We start from the raw sequence: 22783 nt of genomic DNA, 5'->3' as shown, positions 1-22783 counted from the left end.
GGTAAGGAAATCCAGAAAGTTGATTCTTTTCATCTGGATGTAGTGTTTTCAGTGGGAGAAACTTTTTGTCACTCATCCAAGTGACTCGGAGACCAAGACTAAAGAAGTCGTTTAGTCAGAAACCAACTTTCCGTTAAACATAAATTGGTCAACTGTCCAACTGATTTTGGATTTTTGCAACTTGGATAACGTGTGTATAAATGGCCATTTCCCCTCAAACAGTTCTTTCAGTGGTGAAAAAGGGCAACCAGCCTAAAACTGAGGATATGCACTTTAGCCTAGTCTGAAAAACAAACAAACAATATTGTAACTTTTCTAATGAGCCATCAAGTTTTTTAAAAGTATAGTCCAACCTGCTGGATAATATGGTTTTTCACTATTGAGTTGGGAGACCAATATAATTTTCTCATATGGCTTTTCTTTTTAAATATGAAAACTCTGCAGCTGAACTTATCATAGCTTAAAGAATGACAAAAGTCAACTATAAAAAAGTGTAGCTCTGTCTAAAAAAAAAAAAAAAAATCCAAGTATGTTTTTTAAGTTTGTTTTAAATGATCACATGCCCCAATGAAGGATAAAAAAAACATTTTGCTTTTTGAAAACATTCATGCTGACCATTTTGATCATCGTCTGAAGGAGTCATAGAGACAAAGTCTACAGTACTCTTTCTGTAAAAACTGTATGAGTCAAAAGAACGTTACTTTCAACTTTAAAATTTCCACTTTGCTTCCGCAGATAGTATTTCCTTTCTGAGTTATGGACAGTAACTCAATGCAGGATTTCCTGTGAAAGAGCCAGTAAATCTGAAAGTCTGATTTCACTTACTCAGACAGTTGAAACTTTAATTTAGCTTGAAATCAACTCATAAAAAAATATATGCATGAGGTCACTTATGTATATATTTTCCCTTTTCCATTATTGCCTTCAATAAAGGAAGTAATTACTTTATTCTGATTCAGTAAAAGGACTAGATGCTACAATCCCTGATGGTGCATATGATACAAATGCATTAGAAAGGTATAACTTTTTTAATGTTCATATGCACCCTAGATGCCATTGAAAACCCTACAGTTCCTAAGGCTTATTGTTGGCTTGCTGCATGAAGTATAAGGGCTTCTTGGTTGGTTGAATTGCAGTGTCACAAGTCTGTTACTGGACTGTTCTCCAAAATATACAATTATCATTTTAATAACTTAGACCTTCCCCACCGTGCTCCCCTCCTAAAACACACACACACACACACACACACACACACACACACACACACACACACACACACACACACACACACACACACACACGAACCAAAACTGAAATCACACTGCAACTGTCAGGTAGTCAGGAATGGGAAAATACAAATGAGGTGAGAGGTTCTCAGTTTGAACTATGCTATGAGTAGGACATGACAAAAAGTGCAATGATCCACTCCAGTAATATAGAGATGCATTGTGTTCCTATTTTTAATTCCTAAAGTCCTATTGGCAGAACCAAAACAGTGGCAGTTCAGATCAGATTAATATTAAAATTCAGTAACTATATAATTCTTCTGTTCACTGGGGAAAAATTCAACCAGAGTAAGCTACTGCTGTGCATACATTGTTATGTAAAAGGACAGTGTAAGAGGGCAAGAGAGGGGAAAAGACAGGAGAGGGGCGATGAGGTTAGAGTTACATAATCACTCTAAAAGAAACCAGGCCACTAAACCAATGACAGAGATGCTTGCAGAAGCCATCTGTTACCAAAAACACAGTGGGCAACAAGAAAACCAGTGAAAGGCAGAGACAGAATTAATAAAAAAAAGAAACATGCTATGAGTATGTTTTCATGTATTCATGTGAGCTGAAGCTGAACTCAAGAGTATGATGATCAGAGGTTTGCTCAGATACTCACATAAACTCCTCTTGATTGATTAAATGTTTCTAGCAAGTTGCACCTGGACCAGATGCTTTTGGTAGTCATCAACATGCTTTGGGCATATGTTTTCTTGGCAGAATTCAAAGGGTTCATTTAAAATCGTTGGTTTCCTGGCATAGACCAGGCTTTTAAATGTAGAATACAAACTTTCAATAGGGTTGAGGTCAGGTTTTGGGAAGGCTTTTTCCAGAAGCTTAATGTTAGCTTATTTTTCTTTTCCAAAACCTGTTTTGAATAGTTTGTGGGATTATTTTCCTGTTGAAATACACAGTTGTGTCCAAGTTTTACTGTCTAGCTATTTGGAGGTTGAGCAATCTGCCAGTACCACTGGTAGCAAAACAGACCCAGAGCATGATGCTACTGCCACCATACATGACAGTACAGTGTTCTTAGTTTTGAAAGCCTCACTTTTACTCCAGCGGGCATATCTCTTGTCATTATCTGACCATAAAACCTTTTCTTTGTCTCGTCCATGTGGGCAGCTGCAAATTTTAGTCAAGCTTGAAGGGGTCGATTTTGGAGCAGGGGCTTCTTTCTTGGTTGGCACCCTCTCAGTCCATGGCGATGTAAAACATCAGTGGAACATCAGTGTCACTGTGGACAGTGACACTGATGTTACAGCAGTTTCCAGTTCATGTCAGGCTTGAGCCTTGGTGGTTACTGGGTTGTTTCTGAACATCCAAACCAATTTCCACCCATCTGAGTGTAACATTTTGGGTCTTTTCCCAGACCTCAGCAAAGTGGTGACACATCGAATAAGTGCATTGTCTCTTTCAAATAGCAACTAATACTTGTTAACTTTTGTTTTTATGTTCTAGAATTTTGTTATGAAGCACTTTGTGATGTTTATCTTGAAATGTTCAATACATTTAAAATTTTACATACTTTTTTAAACACGATTGTTTGAACTGATGATCTTGGAATCTGACCTACTCAACTTGTGTAAATGTTCACTTCTTAGATCTTCACTGAGGTCTTTGGGCTTTCCCATTGTTCTCAGTATGTGTCAATCCAATGAGTGCTGTCAACAAGCTACCAACTGTAATCAAGCAGGATTGCATATGAGAAGTTAACAGACCTTGTGCAGTTAAAACATACTGTATAACCTTGCGCACCACTATCAAGCCTGTATGCACTTTTGATCCTGTGTGGATTACAGCTGAACCAGAATAGATTCAGACAGGTGGATTCAATATGTAAAAGTTATGAAAGATATATGCTGTACAACACTTTTCTACTTACTTATTAAGGCTTTTGCATACATTTTTGTGTCATCAAAAGCTCTGCAAGTATTCAAAGATACGCAAAAATTGCTAACATGAATGTCAAGCAGTAAAGGAGGAGGCTAAAGAACACCCTGAGTATATCTGATGTGGCATAGTTAACACACACACACACACACACACACACACACACACACACACACACACACACACACACACACACACACACACACACACACACACACACACACTTAAAAGAATACAGGTTTTTAACCCTTTACTCTTAAACATAACATCTTCACAGTTAAGAATATCTCCCCAAATCAGAATAAAAAGCAGGACTGTTTTCAGTTATGTGACCGTTCTAATGTGTTCTAACATGTTTCTTAACAGGAAAATGAGATACGCATTTTGTTTGTTGGTGTGTGCGTGTGGGTGGGGGTGAAAAAGCACAATGAGACAGAGCAAGAAAGAGAAAGTGACAGACGGAGACACAGCAAGAAAAGAAGAAAGGGAAAACACAGAATATACTCATGAGTTCTTTGGAATAGCTGAAATGCAAATAGTGGGATTTTAGCACATGGCATCAAAAAGCGACACAATTAAGTCTAGCCTGAATCTTGCAGGTTTTAAAATGATTATCTGTGCATAAGCAGCAGCTATGACCTATGAAATCTACTGATTCTAATGTTTCCAGCACTTCTGATGATGATCAAAAAGCTTATGCCTTCTGCTCATTGCAACAATTATTTCATATGAAGAGTATTATTGAGCGAGGTGTGATATGAGACGTGGCTTGGGTTCTCAGTGTTAAGCCTTTTTGACAAACACAACAGCTGATCCCAGCAGCAGATATAACAGAGTTTAGCATCAGGTTGGGGGCTACGCATGCACACGCTGGAGGATCAGCATCTTTCACAAGTCTATCGACATGTTTTCCCTGTCACTACATCAAACCACAATGCAAAACGCTGATCAGAGTAGATATATGCTTCTCACCACCCCCCGACCTCACCACAACGACCACAGGCTAACCCCTCACGTCTGCCACATCCGCCCAAACTACAGTATATTCCACCAAACTGGAATCTCCCCAGGGCAAACCCCTCGATCAGTCTCACACCTCTCAGTTGAACATAAAAGGAAGAAAGTATGCAGACACACATGCACGTACCAAAAAATTCATGCTAATTTACGTGTGTGTGTTTTCTTTTTTCTCTGACAGTGCATAAATAAACACATCTTTGCAGGTGGAGGCTGAGTCATGTTTAAACCAGCGGTGAATGACATGAAAACTGGGGTTTACCACTCGACTGCTTGTTATGGGTAGACAGTAGAGCAGACTTAAATTAAAAGGCTGTGCTCTGTCATTTACATTGTAGCTGACCCACTTCTATACCAGAGCTGTAAAACAAATTTCTGTCTTGACCAGAGATGGAAAAACCTGCTGTGAGAAAATGTGTTAAGTAGATATAAATAAAGCAAGTCAAAAAAGCAAGATTACTCTTGCAAGCCACAGGAAGAAACAGTGCAGTGAAAGGGATGATACAAGCCTTATTTTCCAACATGGAAGGCTTGCATAACTGCTTTGCCTAGACCACACACACACGCACACACATCAGGGCAGGTGAAGCCTGAGAGTAGAAAGCCTAACACTGTATCCTGAATTCCTCTGGCTCTTACATAACTCTGACAGTCAAAGAGCAATGAATTAAGCTGATATTCATCTCGGTGACATTTAGCAATGGGATAGTACGCACACATCAGCGAGGCCAGAAATATACCTCGGGCCGTCTCTGTTTCCATTTCTCCATTTCAAAAAATGCCTCCATAATACTTTGCAGACACTGCTGCATAAACTCTGTTTCCTGTTAAACACAAACGCACAAACATGTATCCTTCTTCTATACCATATATAATGCTATTCTGCTTTGCTCAAAGATCAACAGAAGAGACAAGAGCCAGCTACGCACTTTCATATCACACCTACGCAAACATTCACAGCCAACTTCATTACGTTTACACAGAGCGGGTGTGTGTTTGCATCCATGTGAGAAAAGGTGCGAGTGGAAGTGGGGTGGGGGGGGGGGGGGGGGGGGGGGGGGGGATTTGGAGCAGTTAAGGAATTGTGTCACAATGATTTAATGGGGCCAAAAGGGGGAAAGAGGTGAGAAGAAATATGAAGATCGGCACGGGTTTCCACTTTCCTGCCACTCTTACACAGGAGCAGCTTTTCACGTGTAGACAGCCAGACAGAGATGCAGCACATGAGAGAAACTCATACAGCCCCCACCTCACTTCCCCCCCACAGGTGTGCACATGCACATGTATGCGTGCGCACACAACTGCTCTGTGGATAAACAGCTCCTCAACACTTTTATTGGCAATTACTGCTGAAGGTCACACATCAGCGGCGGGGCTGAGTTCCAGGAAAAAAAAAAGCCTGGTTCTTATGTAACCTCAGCCCAGAGTTGGCAGGCACCCAGGAATCGTGCAGCTCGCAAGCAAGGAAAACTAGGACACAGCCTCAGTGACTGCCTCAGCCCTTCACAGCCCAACACGTTCATTAATAGGCGCATATACAGAGCACGCACACAGTCAGAGCGCCCCCTATTGGAGCAGGAGATACTGGGGAGACACCCAGCCCCCCTTCCCAAAGGAATATAAAAAGGAAAGGGCAATGAATAATCTTCATGAGAACAGAGTGAGAGGAAATTAAGCAATGGGAAATCTCATGGTTTTAATAGATTAATCTTTATATTATCATCAGCTTTTTAGTGTTTGGGGTTTTTTGTGTGATGTTTGTCATATGGTCATTGCATTCTGCACTCTCATGTCTATTCAGTTTTTTTGTCAGTCTCTTATCGGTATTTCTGTTGCATCAGTCCGTTAATCTTAAAGATGATTTCAGTTTCTGTAAAATTGTGTTATTTCTATAGTCTTCCCTTGTAGCTAATCTATATCAAAATATAACTTCTTGACCCCGCTTTTCACAGGGCTGCAGTTTATTACATAAAAAGATAACTCCCTTAACTGGACCTGAATACAGTAAATGTGTGCAAAAATGACTTTCAACCAACACTTTGGCAAAAAGTCATGTACAGTGCAAGGACACTGAGTGGATACAAATATAGCACTGGCACATAGCCCAACCAGTAAGTGACTACCTTGGAAAATGGAAGCTCAGTTGAGCAACCTGCAGTCAGCAACAGAACACATCTCCCAGCCTCTCTTTTTTCTCACGTTTTCAGTTCTACACACCGTTTTATAGCAGACAATGCAGCAGGTGTTTAAGACAGAATTGGTCTATGACTGTTTGTTACCAGCTGTGCCCAAACCCCCACACAGCCAAAGCAGCTGCTACAGTAGGCTAATGTTAAAGTACAGCTAATATAGTTTCACAGATGTAACAGATGCTCTGGGAAACAAGGGCATGAATGGAAGATAAAGAGAAACAACCTTAGGCATATCCATCTCATCATCAAAGGCCCTGAGCTGAAAGAGAACAGAGGGTTTCAGGGGTTAGATAACAATGCAGGAAGCAGGAAGTTAAGGCAGAGGTCAATGATAAAGCATGTCATGTTAGTTAAGTGAGTTAACACTGCTGAAAAAAAAAAATCTAATTCAGGAGCACAGATACAGTGCCATATCCATGTGCAGTATTTTTGCATGGATATTAGGAAAAGTGAGTATAATTAGTACAGTCTCACACAGCAGTGACCACCCCTGTTTAACTGAAAACCAAGGACAAGCCAAATCCCTTCAAAAAACTGGTTGGGGTACGTGTGATGCAGTATGTGTGTATATAGTGTAAACTCTATATAACTACACAAAAGATTTGATGAAATCATTTTCATATATAAAATCATAGTAAACATTGTATCAGATTGCTGTTTTTGTGTGAGGACTTGCCTTTTGAAAATGCATCATTTTAGGAGTTTTGTGCTTCACTTTTAGTTAAAACGAATGAAACTTAGTTGCTGAAAAGTTTCTTTTTTTTTTTTTTTTTTTTTTTTTTTTAAACCCGGCACTTTAAAAGACATAAAAAATAGCAAGAAACTATCAACATCTTTTATTCTAAACCTGCGTTGATACAATAAAGTATATACAATGTAAAAAATGTACAGTCATACCGCCTACAGTGAAGTGAATCATCTCCCCATAGAAATACAATATGCCTGTGCTTTGCAGCATCTCCTACCTTCTCTCCATAACCTCTGTCCTTAGTCATCATCTCCCGAAGCGTTTGCAAAACTTTAATGCACAGTCTCTCCTCATTTTCCTCCAGCAGCTGCTTGGTATGTTTGATCAGCCTGCAAATGAACATTAGAGCTTTAGTCTCAATCCTAATGAGGGCCTTTACGCTTTAATTGTAAATTTCATCGATCGCAGCATTCCTTACTTGCATATAAATCCTCCGCTCTCGCACTTCTTGCGCGAGTCTGTGTTCTCAGGGAAGAGCAGCTCAGGCCGATGCAGCACATCCACCAGAACGGACAACTCAGCCTGGACCAGCGGACGAAGACGGTCTTCGAGAGCGGACACAATGTCCTATATTACAGATAAAGCAACACCCTGAAGGTTTTTGTGCAATAAAGAGACATAAAGCAGCGCAAACTCAAACAAACCTAACCTGCAGCCTCTCTATGATATTCCTGTAATCCCTTGACGCGGTCACTATAGAGTCTCTGCGTGCAGCGTTGCGAGCAGTAAGTCTCCAGCTCATGGCTGTCTTCTGAACGATGTTATTGGATTTCACAAACAGGTTGTTCACCTGGTTGTCCAGGTCCACAGGTATGGCTATTGCTCTGCCTTTGGCTGGTGGATTCAGAAAGACATACAACATTAGTGTCAAATCGCTTTAGGATTAATATAAACTGTTAAACCTTTTGAATATGATGGACTGATTTTGAGAAAGACCTTGGTCTTACCAACATCAGAGAGCACTTTGATACAGCTCTCAACATGACCCTTCTGCACTGGCATCAACCAGTTGCAGTGATAGGCCCTGAAGACAGCCTGCAGCAGCTGCACAAAAACTGGTTGCCTGGTCTGGGTAAAAAAATAAGAAGAATAAGAGAAAAACAAGTGAAACTGTAGTTTATTCTTGATTGAAGTTTTCTGATAGATGTGTCTCACACGCACACACAGTGCTGTACCTGAGCTGCTGTGATATTACTGTGCTAATCCCCGCATGCTATTGTGGTCAGTTGCTACTGCTAACCCATCAAGCAGACCTTTGCCCAAAACGCACCTGTGAAAATCTTTCATATTGTTTAAAAAAAGAAAGAAATCTTAGCACCCAGATCTTCTGTGCCCTTATTTAAATTGTAACCGATACCTGAAATATTTTCCCCAAAAGAGAAGCCTGAAGAGCACAGAAAACATACAGCAGGTGACAAATTAAATAGCAAACCAAGATATAGTAAGGGGTTAGGCCAACATTGTGCCACAAGAGCAGCTTAAATGTGCCTTTGTTAGCTCTCTGAAACACTACTCGAGCAATGAATGCTATTCTTTGAAGTTATTTCATTAGATTTAATGATGGCAGTGGAAAGCATTATCTAGTCCGATGGTCCAAAATCTCACAGATGTTCAGTCGGGTAGGCGGTGAAACCATAGCTTATGATTCATATCATTTTTGTGCTCATCAACCATTTAATGATCCCCGTCGATGAAGGTGCTGTCATGCGGAAATCAACTACACCCAGATGTTTCATCACTGGATAAGGGTGATTACTCAGATAAACACTGTATCGAGGGTTTTTTTTTTTTTTACCTTTAATAAACTTTTTCTATAAACAGTTTTTAAACCCTATGAAGGAAAAGAACAAAAAATGATTCATTAACCAAAATTATTGTAAATAACTACTGGCCATGTCTGATCTTGCAATACCCGATTACCTCTACCAGAAGTTGACTAACATGCTGAAAACAGAAGTGGGAAGAGAGAGGAAACATGGTGCCAACAACCCAACCTAACCACTCCAAATAATGTTACTCAGCAGACACAGTTCTCGGGAACTCTGAGGAAACGCTGAGTTTACCATTTACGGAAGCAGAGTCTTGGCATTTTCCCATAATTCTGCTTTTGCAAGAGAGACTCGGGCTATTGGTATAAAATTACATGAAGCAACAGTCATACAGTATATTTTATACTTATATTTGTTCTGATGGCCACATAAGGACAAACTGTTTGCTATTAGGCTTAAAGTTAGCAGGTAATAACTAGTTCCTAAAAGATAGTCTAGGCAGTTAGATTTACATGAACTCTACACGTTACTGTTATTTTCAAAATGTTGAAGTATACCAGGGCTGATATTGACATTAGCATATTTATAGCTACTGTAAAAGCTTTTTTTTTTTTTTAACCCCTTTGCATTATTGTAACAGGTTACCTGCAGGCTGGTGCTCTGGTCAGAAAAAGGTGAGCTGAAGAAGGTGGTCACAATGCCCATGACTGTCTCTGTCACATAGCGTTCAAGAATAGTGTCTGCATGCTTACGGTCACTTGTGTTGTTGCACACCTAAACAACAGAAATAACACATTTTGTCTTTTAGCTTGTTTGTTGTTTTCTTTTTTCCTTTAATATAGCTTTTATGTCATTATTGAAATAAATATGGGGTTTCTTACTCTGCAAATGTCAACTAGAAAGTTCTCAAAGAGTTTCCACATGTGGTTGGAGGTGTAGATCTCCTTCATTTCAACCTCAGTGTCCACATAGCAGTGGTTGAGAAAGTTGATATAAGCAATCTTCACCTGAAAGGTTAAGATTAAAGTTCATGTAAAAAAGATGGCGCTAATCTAATAAAACAACAGCAATACCTGTAGAATTTGTAACTTTAGATACACCACAATAAGCTCTAGACTCCTAGTTAAGGATTTAATAGTACCACATTATGGACAAAATTCATAATGTGGCACTATTTGATACATTTGTCACTAAAGCTAACTATGTGACATTTTTAAAGCTTGACATGCAGCAAAAACAATGAATAACTGTATTGCATTAGCAATCTGTAAGACCTGCAATCCACACGAAATCAAATGTATTTTAGATAATCAGCCTCTATAGCATACCTATTGCAAGCAGTAACACTTATCTTTAGATATGGCTCCCTATCTTTATTTCTTCAATTTTTCCAGTGCATTAAAATCACAAACTGTGCAGCTTATTGTTTCTCATAACTCTCAAACATTCCAGCTTATCTCACCTCAGGGATACAGTCTTCATGGGTCACCACCCGCACTATGTCATCCAGTGGCAAGAGCGAATTACACTTTATCTCTGTGTAGACGTTCTTGCCCTCAGTGCACACAGCCAAGAGCTCCACTAGGTGTATGTGGTACATTAGAGGACTGTTCTCATCCATGCGATCCCTCTCTGATCGCATCATCTGGACCAGAGTCTGGAAGGAGGCACGGTCATTATAGAAGACCAGGACATCTTCACCAGCATTCACCAGCTGGAGGAAGAAACGGATACATATTAGAACATAAGGAAACTGTGGCATAAGTGAAACACAGTGGGGGGGAAAAAAACTGTGTAGAATTGATTTAGCACCTCTGCCATGACAATGTCTTGGCACTTTTTGATGAACTTGTTCTCTGCCTTGACAATAGTCTGTAAGAATTTCAGGTATTGGACGTTGCGGCCATGTGTTTCAATGCAGTGGACAAAGTGCTGAACCACACGCTCATTTATTTCACTGCATAGCTGGAAGTTGTTCATGAAGATATGCTGCATGGTGATGGCCTCCAAGATCTGAACACAAGAAAACAAAGACAAGAGAAGCCAGTTTTCCAAGATGTTGTTGTTGTGCAAAATCAAAATCTGTGCTTTTGTATCATTAACACTGCAAGCGTCAATCAGTGCACAAGACAGCTCACCCCTGGGTTGAGGAAAAGATTGATGTGCTTGTGTAGCAGCGCCTGGTTCTGCTGATTTCCTGCACAGAAATTCTGTAGAAACTGATGGGCTAGCTTCATAATATCCTGCATGCGTAAGTCTTCTCCCTGGAGTGGAAAAGGGCAAACGTGAAGGTTTGCCCGCTCGTACACACAAAAGAATGCGCTACTAAAAATAAAAACAAAAAATAAACCCATTGAGAACCATTGACACCTTCTCATAAGGGATCTGTAAGAGCTCAAGAACCACAGCATGAGCCCCCATGTTCCTCAGCAGCCTCTGTTGCTGCTTCTTGCTTTTTCTACCTGACAGACCTTCTTGGACACACAACCTGCTGAGACGCAGCAGGATCTGTGAGGGAGAGTTGAGAAAAAGCAAAAACATGAGGAAAATATATGTAGAAAAACTCTAGTGCTGCGCAACAACATTTGCAAAATATTCAGATATGTTAAAACAATCTTTTAACAAGGTTAGAAAACTTGTTACCTCCTTCACCACCCTGTAGTTGTAACTGCTTGTGCTTTCTGCTTTCTTTGGTTTGTCTATGCCCCCTGAGTCACCCTGTGAACGACATAACAGCGTGTTATAGCCTTACTGTGGTAAAAAAAAACAACAAAAAAAACAAAAGGAATACTTTTTGGTGGATGGCTTTTCAGGGTTATGAGATTGGCTCTGTTCAGGAAATAACACCCTGCACCTTTTTATGTTCTGGCTCAGCGGCGAGCACGTCCACTACATCCATGCCCTCGTCTGGCCCCAGCCTCTTATACACCCAGAGCTCAGACTTCTCGACGATGGAGCGCAGCTGGTCCAGGTCCGACTTTATTTGCTTGTAATTTTCCACATCTTGGCTGGTGACGAGCAACTGGACCTGTAAATACAAAAATTTGCTGGAAGATTAGGCAAACTGCAGAGCAAAAAGCTATACAGGATCCACAAAATGTTACTGTGAAAACCTGAATATGCATTTTGTGTCACTGAGGTTTAGGAAGATCCTCCAAAGAATAATTCTTAATATTTCAATGTTTTTCATCCATTTTAGAGCAATACAAGTATTTGCAAATCATAATATACTTAAGCAAATGTCAAAAACACAAACAAGTGTACGGGTTATTGATTTCCTTGCTTTAGTTTTAAGTTGAGGGGAGTCACTGTGAGGATACCTGCTTAAATGCCTGCAAGACCTCCTGCCTTTGGCTGAAGTGCCTGAACAGCAGATGCAGGGCTCGAGACACCAGAGGAGGATAGTCGTGCATGGTTAAATGGAGCAAGACCCTCAAAAAGGTTCGGCCACCCTGATCATCCAGGTCCAGAGGGGTGTTCTCTTCACTAGACATAAACAGAACATATACTCAGAAACACTTCTCTATTTCATATTTTCGACTCTTTCGATACTCAATGTGTGTTTACCTTCCACCAAATATCCCCTCTGCCTGCTCTTCTATGTGCTCAAAATCCAGAGCCCCTGGAATCACAGAAAATCTCTCTAACTAACAAAGTCCATAACTTGTTCACACATTTGTGTATGATGTAGCTATGTTATTCTAAACCTGGCATGTTGTTTGGTCCTTCGACTGCTCCAGCTAAAGATATGTCATTTTGGGAATTACTCTCATCAAACTCCCTCTTAAAGATCGATAGCAGACAGGAGATCCTGTAGTCCAGGCGAACATTCAGGATGAACTGCAGTGAAGAAAAAAACAAAAACAAACGACATACATATATAATGTGCTGTATTTATTAAGGTTATATTGAAGTATAACAACATTAGAACATTGTATGTCTTCCACCTGCAGGATCTCGATGATCTTGAGCTTGGTGTCCATGACCAATATGTCTTGTTTCTCTGGTTCAGTCTGGGTCTTGACTGCGTCACCATTGGGGGCCCTGGTTGAAGATGGGGGAAGGAAACCCCCCCCTCTGAGCACTACTTGGGACATCAGCTCACCAACGCCATGAATTGACCTCATCACATTACTGCCTGGAAGCATTGACACGCACGCAAAACACACAAATGAACTTCATATCCATGGGATTCCAGTCCTCATCTTGCCATCCCCTTACCTTTACTGTCATCTCCTTTGTCCAGCTTGTTGAAAGCAAAAATGGTACTGACATGGACACAGTCTAGAATAGCCAGGAGGATCTTGGTTAGTCTCAATAAGTCACTGAAGGTGTAGAAGCCAAAATAAATCAGGTTCCTGGCCAGATTCACCACCTAAACATGGAAAATAGATGCTTTCAGCGAGTTTGCTGATTTGATTTTTGGAGCATGACTACTATGACATGAGTGTAATTGTAGTATATCAAGAAAGCACCAGGGTGACCTCAAAGGTGAGTTTGTTCTTCTCTTTATCTGCAAAAGGGAAGCTCTGAGACACCACATCTCTCAGGTAGTTTTCAACAAATTCCATCGTTTGTGAGAATCGCTCCTTAATTTCATCTTTAGATGTTCCATCATTGTCATAGCTACAAGTAAACCATATGTAAACAACAAGTTACGAAACTGCAAACACATACATGAGAAATGCTTTACAATATGATTATATAGTTTGTCTACTCCCTCACTCGTCAATAGCAATCTCTGAAGGGATCTCAGACCACAGTCGTGCATATTTGACTGGTGTAACCTGCTCCTGAGGGTCACGATCCACATGCATGTGCAGCATCATTCGACAGAAAGAGGCTCGTAGGTCATACGGCAGGTCTTCATCTGACATACACCGCAAGATCAGGTCCACATCCAGCTGGCCAGAGATCTTGTTGATTGCCAGATACTGACGGTCCAAACACATTCTGGCAAACAGGTTTAGCTGGTACCTGTAAGGTGTCCACACAGGTAAGTCAGGCTCTCCTTTTGTAAATTTGCCATCACAGGATACACCTTTTCCATCTTCAAGGAGCCGGCTGAGGTGCGGTATTTACCTGTAGTAACTGATCACCTCCTGGTCATCCTTCTGACCCTCCTTGGCATCCTGAGCAAGCTCCCGGATGCTTTTACTGCGGATCTCTTTAGTGTTGTCTTTCCAGAACAACCACACTTCCTCCTCGTCTTCCTCTGATTCCACAGAGTTCTCCCCGAGTGATGCTCCTTCAATCTCAAATCTCGAAAGAACCAGTCTACAGAAAAAAAAGAAATCATCAAGAAAAAACTTAATAAAAACAGACATTATTTACTTTGCTAGTGTAATCGTGTGGGCAGAAGAAAGCCTTTGTATCAAAAATGTTTTATTTATTCCAAAACTGCGACAAATAACCTTTGTATTTTTAATCACAGTACTGGATAAAATGCCTTTTCTAGACACCAATTAATGGGCAACTGTCAAAGTGAAACCTCAGTACATTCACAGTGACATCAAACAGAGGGAACAGGGAGGAGGTCAAGAGAGTGATGAGGACTCACTTCGTTTCTATGAGGATGTCTGCGTTAGCTGGATCCAGCACTGCATTACAGATGAGCTCCTGTGTCACAGGGATGGACTTATTCATTGACACACACAAGTCTGAAAGGTAGTCCAAGAACCTGAACAAACAAAAGTATAACATTTAATCCCAAGTCTTCTTTTAAAAACCTCCACGATCTCTCAAAGCACGAGAGGTGATGAGTCTTTGAAGCGAGGCTTCAGCTTTTCTGATGTCACAAAGAGTTACAGTGGGGGAAATAATTATTTGATCCCCTTTCCAATTTATCAGTTTTGCTCACTTACAAAGAAAAGATCAGTGTCTATTTTTTTGCTGGTTTCATTTTAAAGCGGAGAGATCAACCAAAAATCCAGAAAAAGAAACACATGTGGCACACAGATATCGCCCATAGGACATCTAAATGATTCAGAGAAGGCTTGGAAGAACGTACTGTGGTCTGATAAAACCAAAATCGAACCCTTTGGCATCACCTTGACCTGTTCAAGCGTGGAGGTGGAAACATTATGATTGGGGCTGTTTTTCTGCTAAAGGCACAGGATGATTATAACGCATTAAGCGGCCAATGGATGGATCATACGATCTTTGATGAGAAAATCCCTCCCTGGCTGACAGCATACTGAAGATGGGTCTTGGATGGGTGTTCCAGCATGTATGGGACCCAAAACATACCAGCAAGGCAACAAAGGAATGTCTAAAGAAGACGCACATTAAAGTCATGCAGTGACCTAGCCTGTCTCCAGACTCAAGGGAGCTCAAGTCTTGAGTTGTCAGGTGGATGCCAAGAAACCTAGAGGATTGAGAGATTTTCTGTAAAGAGGAGTGGGACTGCACACATCTTCCCCCGAGATGTGTGCAAACCTGGTGACCAACTAAAAAAACGTCTCACCTCTGTCCTTGCCAAAAAGAGTGTACCCACCAAGCACTAAGTCATATTTTGCTTGGGGCTAAAATAGTTATTGCACTCAGTGACATGCAAGTCAATGCATAATGTTTATGTAATGTGTTTTTTCTGGATTTGTGGTTCATATTCTTTCTATCGCCATTCAAATGAAACTACCATAAAAATGAGAGACTGTTCCTTTCCTTGTAACTGAGCAAACAAATAATAATTTCGTCCACTGAATGACAAAATGTTGCAACGGATGTTTATTTGATCACCAGAATGTTCTTAAGTACAATACAGACATAGAGTTATGGTAACACATAACTAAGTAATGGTTTAAATTCAATTTAATTTTAATTGGATGCAGACACACACACACAAACCTGGGCTCACGGTTCTTGCGCACCAGGCTAACAAACGTGTCGATCTCTGCAGCGGTAATATGTTTCTCCAGGAGCTTGCGGTTGTTATGGAGCAGAGCTGTGATTGTGTCCTCTGCCAGGACATCATAACCAATCTGTTTCTGCATGAAGCGAAACTGTTTGGCTATATACTCCTGCAAGGGAGGCAGACGCTCTCAACAAAAAGCAACAAAAGACAGCTTAAGCACATTTTAAAGAATGTCATTCATTACTTGGCCTGTCTCTCTTTAAGCTCTTTCTAAAAAGCATAACCTTAAGTCGAAGCCATCATTGACTCATTTTGCCCCGTCTTTATCAGTGTGCAAAAAGAACAGCATGTCCACAATGTCCTCTTCATTTAACCTAATGAAATGACTCCTCTAACTATTACACTGTAACCAAAGAAATGGACTGTTCCTAGAAAAGCCAAATGGTAACTTTACTTTACAAGAATTCTTTATAGAATGAGCTCATATCACACTGGCTTTGTGTGTTTGTGCCAACAGAAATTGATAAAGAGACCTGGCAGATGAACCAGCGCATACTTCAGAGTACTTTCAGTTACACATCTTGGATTCGGAATATTTTTTGCTTCAGTTATCAAATCAGTGTTATCACAGAACAATGGCTTATTTTACTAAGCGGAAATACACCTTTACAGAAACCACAGCGAGACCTGTACCAAACGTCAGATGGGAACTGCACTTATGAAGACTTCAGGCCAGACAAAAAGTACCTGGTTCTTGCGGTAGTCCTGCTGCGAGTGACGTAAAACTCTGTAACATAGGCGGCAGATGTGTCTGAAAGGGGCATGACGCTGGTCAGCCAACTCCTCCAGCCGCAGCATGGGCCCATCGCCGCTATCTGTAAAAGGAGCCTGCAGGAGCTTGAAGATCTGAATTTAAGAGAAATGTTAAGACAGTTGTAACAATGACATTATACATAACTATATACAACTATGCAATACTGCTAAAGCAAATGTGGCAAAGATGCCACATGTCATGAGAAGATAGAGGGACTTCAGTAAGTCAGTAGGACTCAAGAAGTTCACACAAAATGGAAAATTTAACCTTGAGTGTCTAGAAAATGTTATATTTACGGTATTAAGACATCACCTGTTTGAGAATATTCTGTTCTCTCATTAACTTCTGTCGTTCTCTGTTGGGTTTGTTAACCATGATCTCCAGAACGTCCTGTCCATTGTTGGGAATGTCCACCACAAAGAACACCAAATCCTCCAGAAGCTTGGTAACGGCTCTGATTTTATATGCAGGAATAACAGTAAGATCGTGCTTATAGTTAGAACTTAACAGTGTTTACTGTTTAACTGTCCCACTATGCATTTTATACCTCCTCTCATTCTGGGTGATTGTGCCTTTTTCCAGCTTCCCAGCAATAGAAGCCAGCACTTTACTGGCATCGTTGGCAAAGTCAAGGTCTCTCACTTCAGCTGGGGAGACGGGCACAATGGCAAAAGCCTCTTTGTCTTCTTTGAGTGCAGAAGTTCCAATCTTGAAAAAAACAAAACAAAACAAGAATTGGTCTGTGAAACACTTGTTAAAGCTCTTTGCCAAGAACCCATAATCAAAACTGCAAAAGAGCATTTTTTGTGAAAAAGAAAGAGAGCTACCCGCACTTAATATATAACAAATTTACTGCACAGCAGGTGCAGGAGGAAGAGGGAACCAATGTGATTTAGATTTGACTGATCCAAATCTCCAGCATAGTTATAGCTCAGCATCCTGCACAATTTGCTACATATTTAGACATTATTGTAAATTAAGTGTCACTCACACGCAGCATGACAGGCTTTTCCTCCTCCTTGTCGATTGGTTGGTTGGTGCTGTGAACCCACGTGTTGGTGCACAAGTGTCTGAGGCGTACATACGAGTTTCTGAAAAGACATTTTATTGTTATGCTTTGTTCTTGTTTATATCTGCAAATTGTTTGTGCATCATAAGTGCAAAGGCTACATAACTCATGAAAAAGGTGATGTTTCCATTTTTTTTAAAAATGCTCTTTTTTAAGAAAAATCATGCATTTGAAGCAGAACCTTTGATCACCTTACAAAAGTTCACAAATATACATATGATCTGGGGCCTACATGGTCAGTCGACCACTTCCCATAAATGTGGCTAGGCAACAGCTTTCACTTCCTCGAGCTATTCTAGCGAAATTCGGTGCATTTCTTCTGCGACACTGCGAGTCTGCGTCATATTTTCTCACTCCTCACCAAACTTACACAGACACACGTTCACATAAGAACAGAACAATTGTCTCCTTTACACACTTTATTATATGCTCTATCTCAACATCCTTATCTGCATTGCCATCATAAAGAACAACTACACCTGCGTAACTTCCAACATCCACTTTATCGTGAATAATCATCAGTTAGAGACTCTCTTACAACAATTATTATCACACACACTTGCCATGCTTGTTTTGCAAACATATTACAACAGTGGTAATATACTGTGGAAGTCCCCTGCTTGTAATGTGTCTGCTGTCTGGGTTTCCGTGGAAAAAGTGACAGGGCAGGAACCAGGCAATGAATTTCTCTGTATCGCAATAACACAATAATCAGGGTGGGTCTGAAATGCTTCATCTTTTTTATCTTTCATACCTGGGAACTAGTGAGTCTCCCCCCCTTAAAGTGGTAGGGTCGAGCTCAAATATGGAAGAGATGTCATTTCCATCAGGAACAGACACAAGAGTGTACATGACTTTGTCCTGGACATTTCTCAAACGGGCTCTCATAGCTTCTTGCTCTGAGTCAAGCTGGAGGGAAAGGGGGAAAAATAAAGTCTGATTAAAAATAAACAGCAAAATAATTTTAAAAAATGTCAGAGATATGTCAGTGAAAGTGTTAAAACTCAGTGTGGAAAGATTTCTAGGAACTGAAGCAAGATACTGCTAATATATTACAGTGACCATAAATATTTCTTCCTTTTTTTCCCCTTGTAAGTTGCATTTCCCTCGTAAAACGTCACAGTCTTAATTCAGTAACTGATAATGGTTCCCACGGAAGGCATAAGACTACCTTAAATAAGTCAAAACTCAATAAACAAAAGATGTTATATGCAAAAAAGACTTAACTATAATGAATTGAAACTAATTTCCTTTTAATCTGAAGAGCAAGGCCGTAAACTGAGGAGGTGACTGGCTAGGATTTGGTTCACTTGTTACAGCTTGGCCAACAGATGTGAACAACTTCGGCCCGGCCTGTGAGATGAGGCCTCCTGCAAGTGCAGTGTATGGTTGAGGCACACTGCTACTGCACGTTTCAGGAACACACATTCACAGTGAAAGGCTGCCATCTGCTGTTCGCTGAAAGTTAAAGCATTCACATCCAGTAAAGCTACACTGAGCCCTCTATTGGTGGAAATGGTAAACAATACAGCTCTGATTATAACACGGGAAAAGAGGCTATGCCTTCTGGTTTTTTATTCATTTTATTTTTAAGTCACAATTTGGGGTTATTGTCTCAAAATTCTGAGTTATTAAGTTGAGATTTTGAGGAAACCCAAATGGATGCCATTATAATTATTATAAACAAGGTTCCATATTAAGAAATGAGTAGGTGAGTTTCACCAACATGGTATCTGTTAAACTAAACTATAAAATACAAATACATATGTGATATGTGAAAATAATTACACATTAGCATATATTTTTAAAAACTGAAGAATTAGATTGGAGATGCTCTTCTACACTACACAAATTCTTTCTGTGGCCATGACATTCACCTACTAAGGCTTATTAAGCACTGGATTCCAATTAAATATTTCTAAATATTATGACTTTTTAAAAAATGTCTACTTACTGAAGAGCGTGAGTCCAGGCACTCCTCTTCATAATCTGGGTTCAGCTGCAAAAAACACAAAAGTGATTCACTACTTCGTAAAATAAATAAATAAATCCAGTCCAAAAAGCATTCAGAAGATTGTAACTTAGGAAAATGAACTGAATGTTGGGTCACTGATATTTTCTTCAGTGTAAATAAAGTCTAATGGAAGTTCTTGGAATAGAAAAGCTGATGAGTAACATGTTATTAATAGGATGTTTAGATCACTTGGCTCCAATTATAACCAAAGAGGGCCTTAAAAATCACAGCTTCACATATCTGAATTAAGAGGTCTGAATCCACAGCAAAAATAAAAATGGGGTCGTTTTTTGCTGCACTCCCCCTCTTCACCTGCTTTCATGAATTTGCCCTGGTAGTTTTTGCGTAATCTTGCTGTTAAAGAGACAGACAGACAAACAAATGGAGGTTGGAGGCGTGCTGACCTCTGCAGCCAGGTAGTGTCCAGTGGCCAAGTGTTTGAACCTAAACAGGCTGTTCCAGTACCCTGCGCCCCCTCGGCACGGATCGTGCTGTACGACCTGATGCAAGAGCACAAAAAGTTGATGATATAAAATAAATAGGAAACAGATCACAGTCTCTATTCAGGTTTTTGTTGCTGCAGTTCAGAAAATCTACACCTGGGATTGCATACAAGTGCACAATAGGAAAAACCAGCTCTAACAATATTCCTGCTCACTTCTATCTCCCATAGGGCTTTGCTGCTGGTTGCCGAGGTAGCTGACTGTCGTCCCGTAGTGCGTAGAAACACATATTGCTTTTTTCTGTGATCGTCACATGTAAGGAATTTCTCTTGCTCTGCATGAAACAGTCGTACCACATCACCCTGGAGAGAAGAAAAATGTAGGTTACTTTTCTCAGGTTAATCTTAAAACCACCAAAACTTGTATGAAATGAGACTAGTTTCAACTAGTTCAGTATATGAGGAATAAGAGAAAAATAATTAAACATTTTCTGGCTGCTGCCAAACATTTCATTTCATGGAGGTCGCATGGCAGACCTAGTTGCCTATGCTGTTTTAGATGTTAAAGCCCCTAATGTAGAGCTGTTTCTGTAAGAGATAATACACATTTGTTAAAATGTTCTGTAAACTGATGATACTCAACTGGGAAAATGTATATATATATATATATATATATATATATATATATATATAAAAAAACAAGCAAACAAGCAACCAGCCCACTCAACTCTGGTGAGGGAACCTTATGCAACAGCTTTTAGTTAGAGCACAGTTTCCAAAAAAGTGGACACTGTGAGATGCAATAAGATGCAAATTATTTGAATTCTATAGGAAATGGAAAACAGCACCAAAAAAAAGCAAAGAAGAAATTCCAGATATTCCAGACTCCAGCCACTCTACAGCCCTGAATTGGACAAGCAGATAAAAATGACTGGATAGATGGGCAGACGGATGGAAATTAAATTCCTATATGGAATTTGATGCCAGCAAAATGTTTAAAAAAAGCTGTGGCGGTCTGCGAGAGGTGTGTTGCATCACCACTTCTTTTAACAATGCTAACACTGTAAGCATCTGGGTAGTATAAATAGGATTTCATAAGCTCCAGTTGTATATATGCAGAATGTGGTTTGATATAATCCTACTAAAACAAGCTTTATAGCTTTACAATAAAATAAAACATCTTTCTGCACTCCGGAACCGGCAGTCTCTGAGCCTGTAGCTTCCATGACTTCCAAAAGACGTTAACATTTCGATTAGTGAGGCCACAGGACATTTTCTGAATTTACCTAAACGTACTGTGAACGGAGAAGACGGCTGAAATTCTGGGTCAAGGTTACCTGTGCTTTTGCCGTTGACAGTAGAATTTTAAATTGCATTTGTGGATCTAGCAACAAATTTGGTTCACCAGCTGTGGTTCTCACTTCCTGTGTCCTTGAGCCGATTTACCGATTTCCACTACTGAATTTGAAGAGCTGTTAACGTAGTGCTGCTGCAGGACTCTTCAGTATTGGTTTCTGGCCACTTTCTTTACATTCATAAATTCTTTAATATCACATCATCACTGTAGATGATTTAAACCCTCAGTTCTTTAGTGAGAAACGTTATTCCATCATAACTGAACCATTTACCCACGCACTCTTTCACAGAGTGGTGAACTCCAACTGAATTACACTGAAATAATCATTTGCTGTGGGAAGCTTTTTTTTTATTTTTATAAATAGTTAAATTACTCATTTAATTAGTGTAATTAATTCATTTAGATTTTTTTTAGCTTCATGATCGCCTCCTCCGCTTGCATAAAAAACTACCAAATAGAAACTGAACACTTGCAATTCAATCAAGCTAATTTATCTGTTTCATTTGTCATTGAGGAAGAAGGGAACTGCTCGTCAGTCTGTGGGAAAGCATATAGAAACATAGCTGTGATTCTTAACGAGTTAATACAATACTTATATTAATCATATCGTGATTGTTTGATTTAAAATCCTCCGTGATGTAATGTGAAACATTACAAAACATTTGTCATTGTCCAAAAACGTATGGACTCGTAGTCTTTGTACTATTTCAGTCAAATATAGACTATGAATGCAACTAACTGAATTCTTGTTATATTGGCATTTTATAGCGTCTGAAAGGTTTTCCATAAAGCCAGACTGAACTGACTTAGATGCTGTTGTATTATTTGGTTTGTTTGTTTCTGTCATTCTATTCATGTTATATTAAAATACAGTTATGTTATAACCAGTGTTGGTCAAGTTACTTGAAAAAAGTAATCAGTAACTAATTACTGATTACTTCCCCCCAAAAGTAATCCCATTACTTTACTGATTACTTATTTTCAAAAGTAATTAATTACTTAGTTACTTGGTTACTTTTTAAAAACACGATTTACAACCTGAATAGGTGATAAAGCGATAGATCTTTCAGCCCAATTCTACTTTTTCTACATAATGCATCATACAAAATGTAATCAAATGGAAAAGTCTCTTTTAAAACTTGTTTTAACTTGTAACTAACACCTAGTTTGCATCAACTTTATGCATCAAGCAAAAATTTAATTATATGCAACATTCTATGACTGGAAGAAATTTGTTTAATATTTAAACCTATTTTCTGCACATTCCAGCACATACAGTGGGGCAAAAAAGTATTTAGTCAGCCACCGATTGTGCAAGTTCCCCCACCTAAAATGATGACAGAG

The 22783-nt window shown here is 39.7% G+C and overlaps 1 protein-coding gene across 4 annotated transcripts in view; it reads right to left on the bottom strand.

The window, feature by feature from the left end:
* The window catches only part of LOC146669809 (inositol 1,4,5-trisphosphate-gated calcium channel ITPR1), a 74993-nt gene that overhangs the window by 31831 nt on the left and 20379 nt on the right, over positions 1-22783 (bottom strand). For 2 of the 4 annotated variants that reach the window (XM_085406423.1, XM_085406424.1), the window contains exons 9-38: positions 20299-20445; positions 20045-20140; positions 19581-19625; positions 18381-18535; positions 17549-17648; positions 17105-17265; positions 16870-17011; positions 16491-16649; positions 15737-15909; positions 14451-14570; positions 13973-14167; positions 13616-13867; positions 13375-13516; positions 13112-13265; positions 12838-13028; positions 12598-12730; positions 12458-12512; positions 12211-12376; positions 11745-11918; positions 11534-11608; positions 11261-11398; positions 11029-11154; positions 10703-10903; positions 10353-10604; positions 9772-9897; positions 9536-9664; positions 8069-8189; positions 7771-7955; positions 7540-7688; positions 7339-7450 (exon numbers count right to left, since the gene is read on the bottom strand). In XM_085406423.1, the coding sequence (XP_085262549.1) occupies positions 7339-7450; positions 7540-7688; positions 7771-7955; positions 8069-8189; positions 9536-9664; positions 9772-9897; positions 10353-10604; positions 10703-10903; positions 11029-11154; positions 11261-11398; positions 11534-11608; positions 11745-11918; positions 12211-12376; positions 12458-12512; positions 12598-12730; positions 12838-13028; positions 13112-13265; positions 13375-13516; positions 13616-13867; positions 13973-14167; positions 14451-14570; positions 15737-15909; positions 16491-16649; positions 16870-17011; positions 17105-17265; positions 17549-17648; positions 18381-18535; positions 19581-19625; positions 20045-20140; positions 20299-20445 (4374 nt within the window). Of the gene's footprint in view, positions 1-6593; positions 6633-7338; positions 7451-7539; positions 7689-7770; positions 7956-8068; positions 8190-9535; positions 9665-9771; positions 9898-10352; positions 10605-10702; positions 10904-11028; positions 11155-11260; positions 11399-11533; positions 11609-11744; positions 11919-12210; positions 12377-12457; positions 12513-12597; positions 12731-12837; positions 13029-13111; positions 13266-13374; positions 13517-13615; positions 13868-13972; positions 14168-14450; positions 14571-15736; positions 15910-16490; positions 16650-16869; positions 17012-17104; positions 17266-17548; positions 17649-18380; positions 18536-19580; positions 19626-20044; positions 20141-20298; positions 20446-22783 lie in introns of all 4 variants that reach the window. The other 2 variants (XM_085406420.1, XM_085406421.1) reach the window with 2 other exon arrangements.

Source organism: Rhamphochromis longiceps, linkage group LG5 (assembly GCF_057381845.1).
Source record: "Rhamphochromis longiceps isolate RC_006_pf linkage group LG5, R_longiceps_female_GT1.1, whole genome shotgun sequence".
Lineage (NCBI taxonomy): Eukaryota > Metazoa > Chordata > Actinopteri > Cichliformes > Cichlidae > Rhamphochromis > Rhamphochromis longiceps.
The sequence above is the reverse complement of the archived record's forward strand: the minus strand, read 5'-3'. Positions and strand labels throughout refer to the sequence as shown.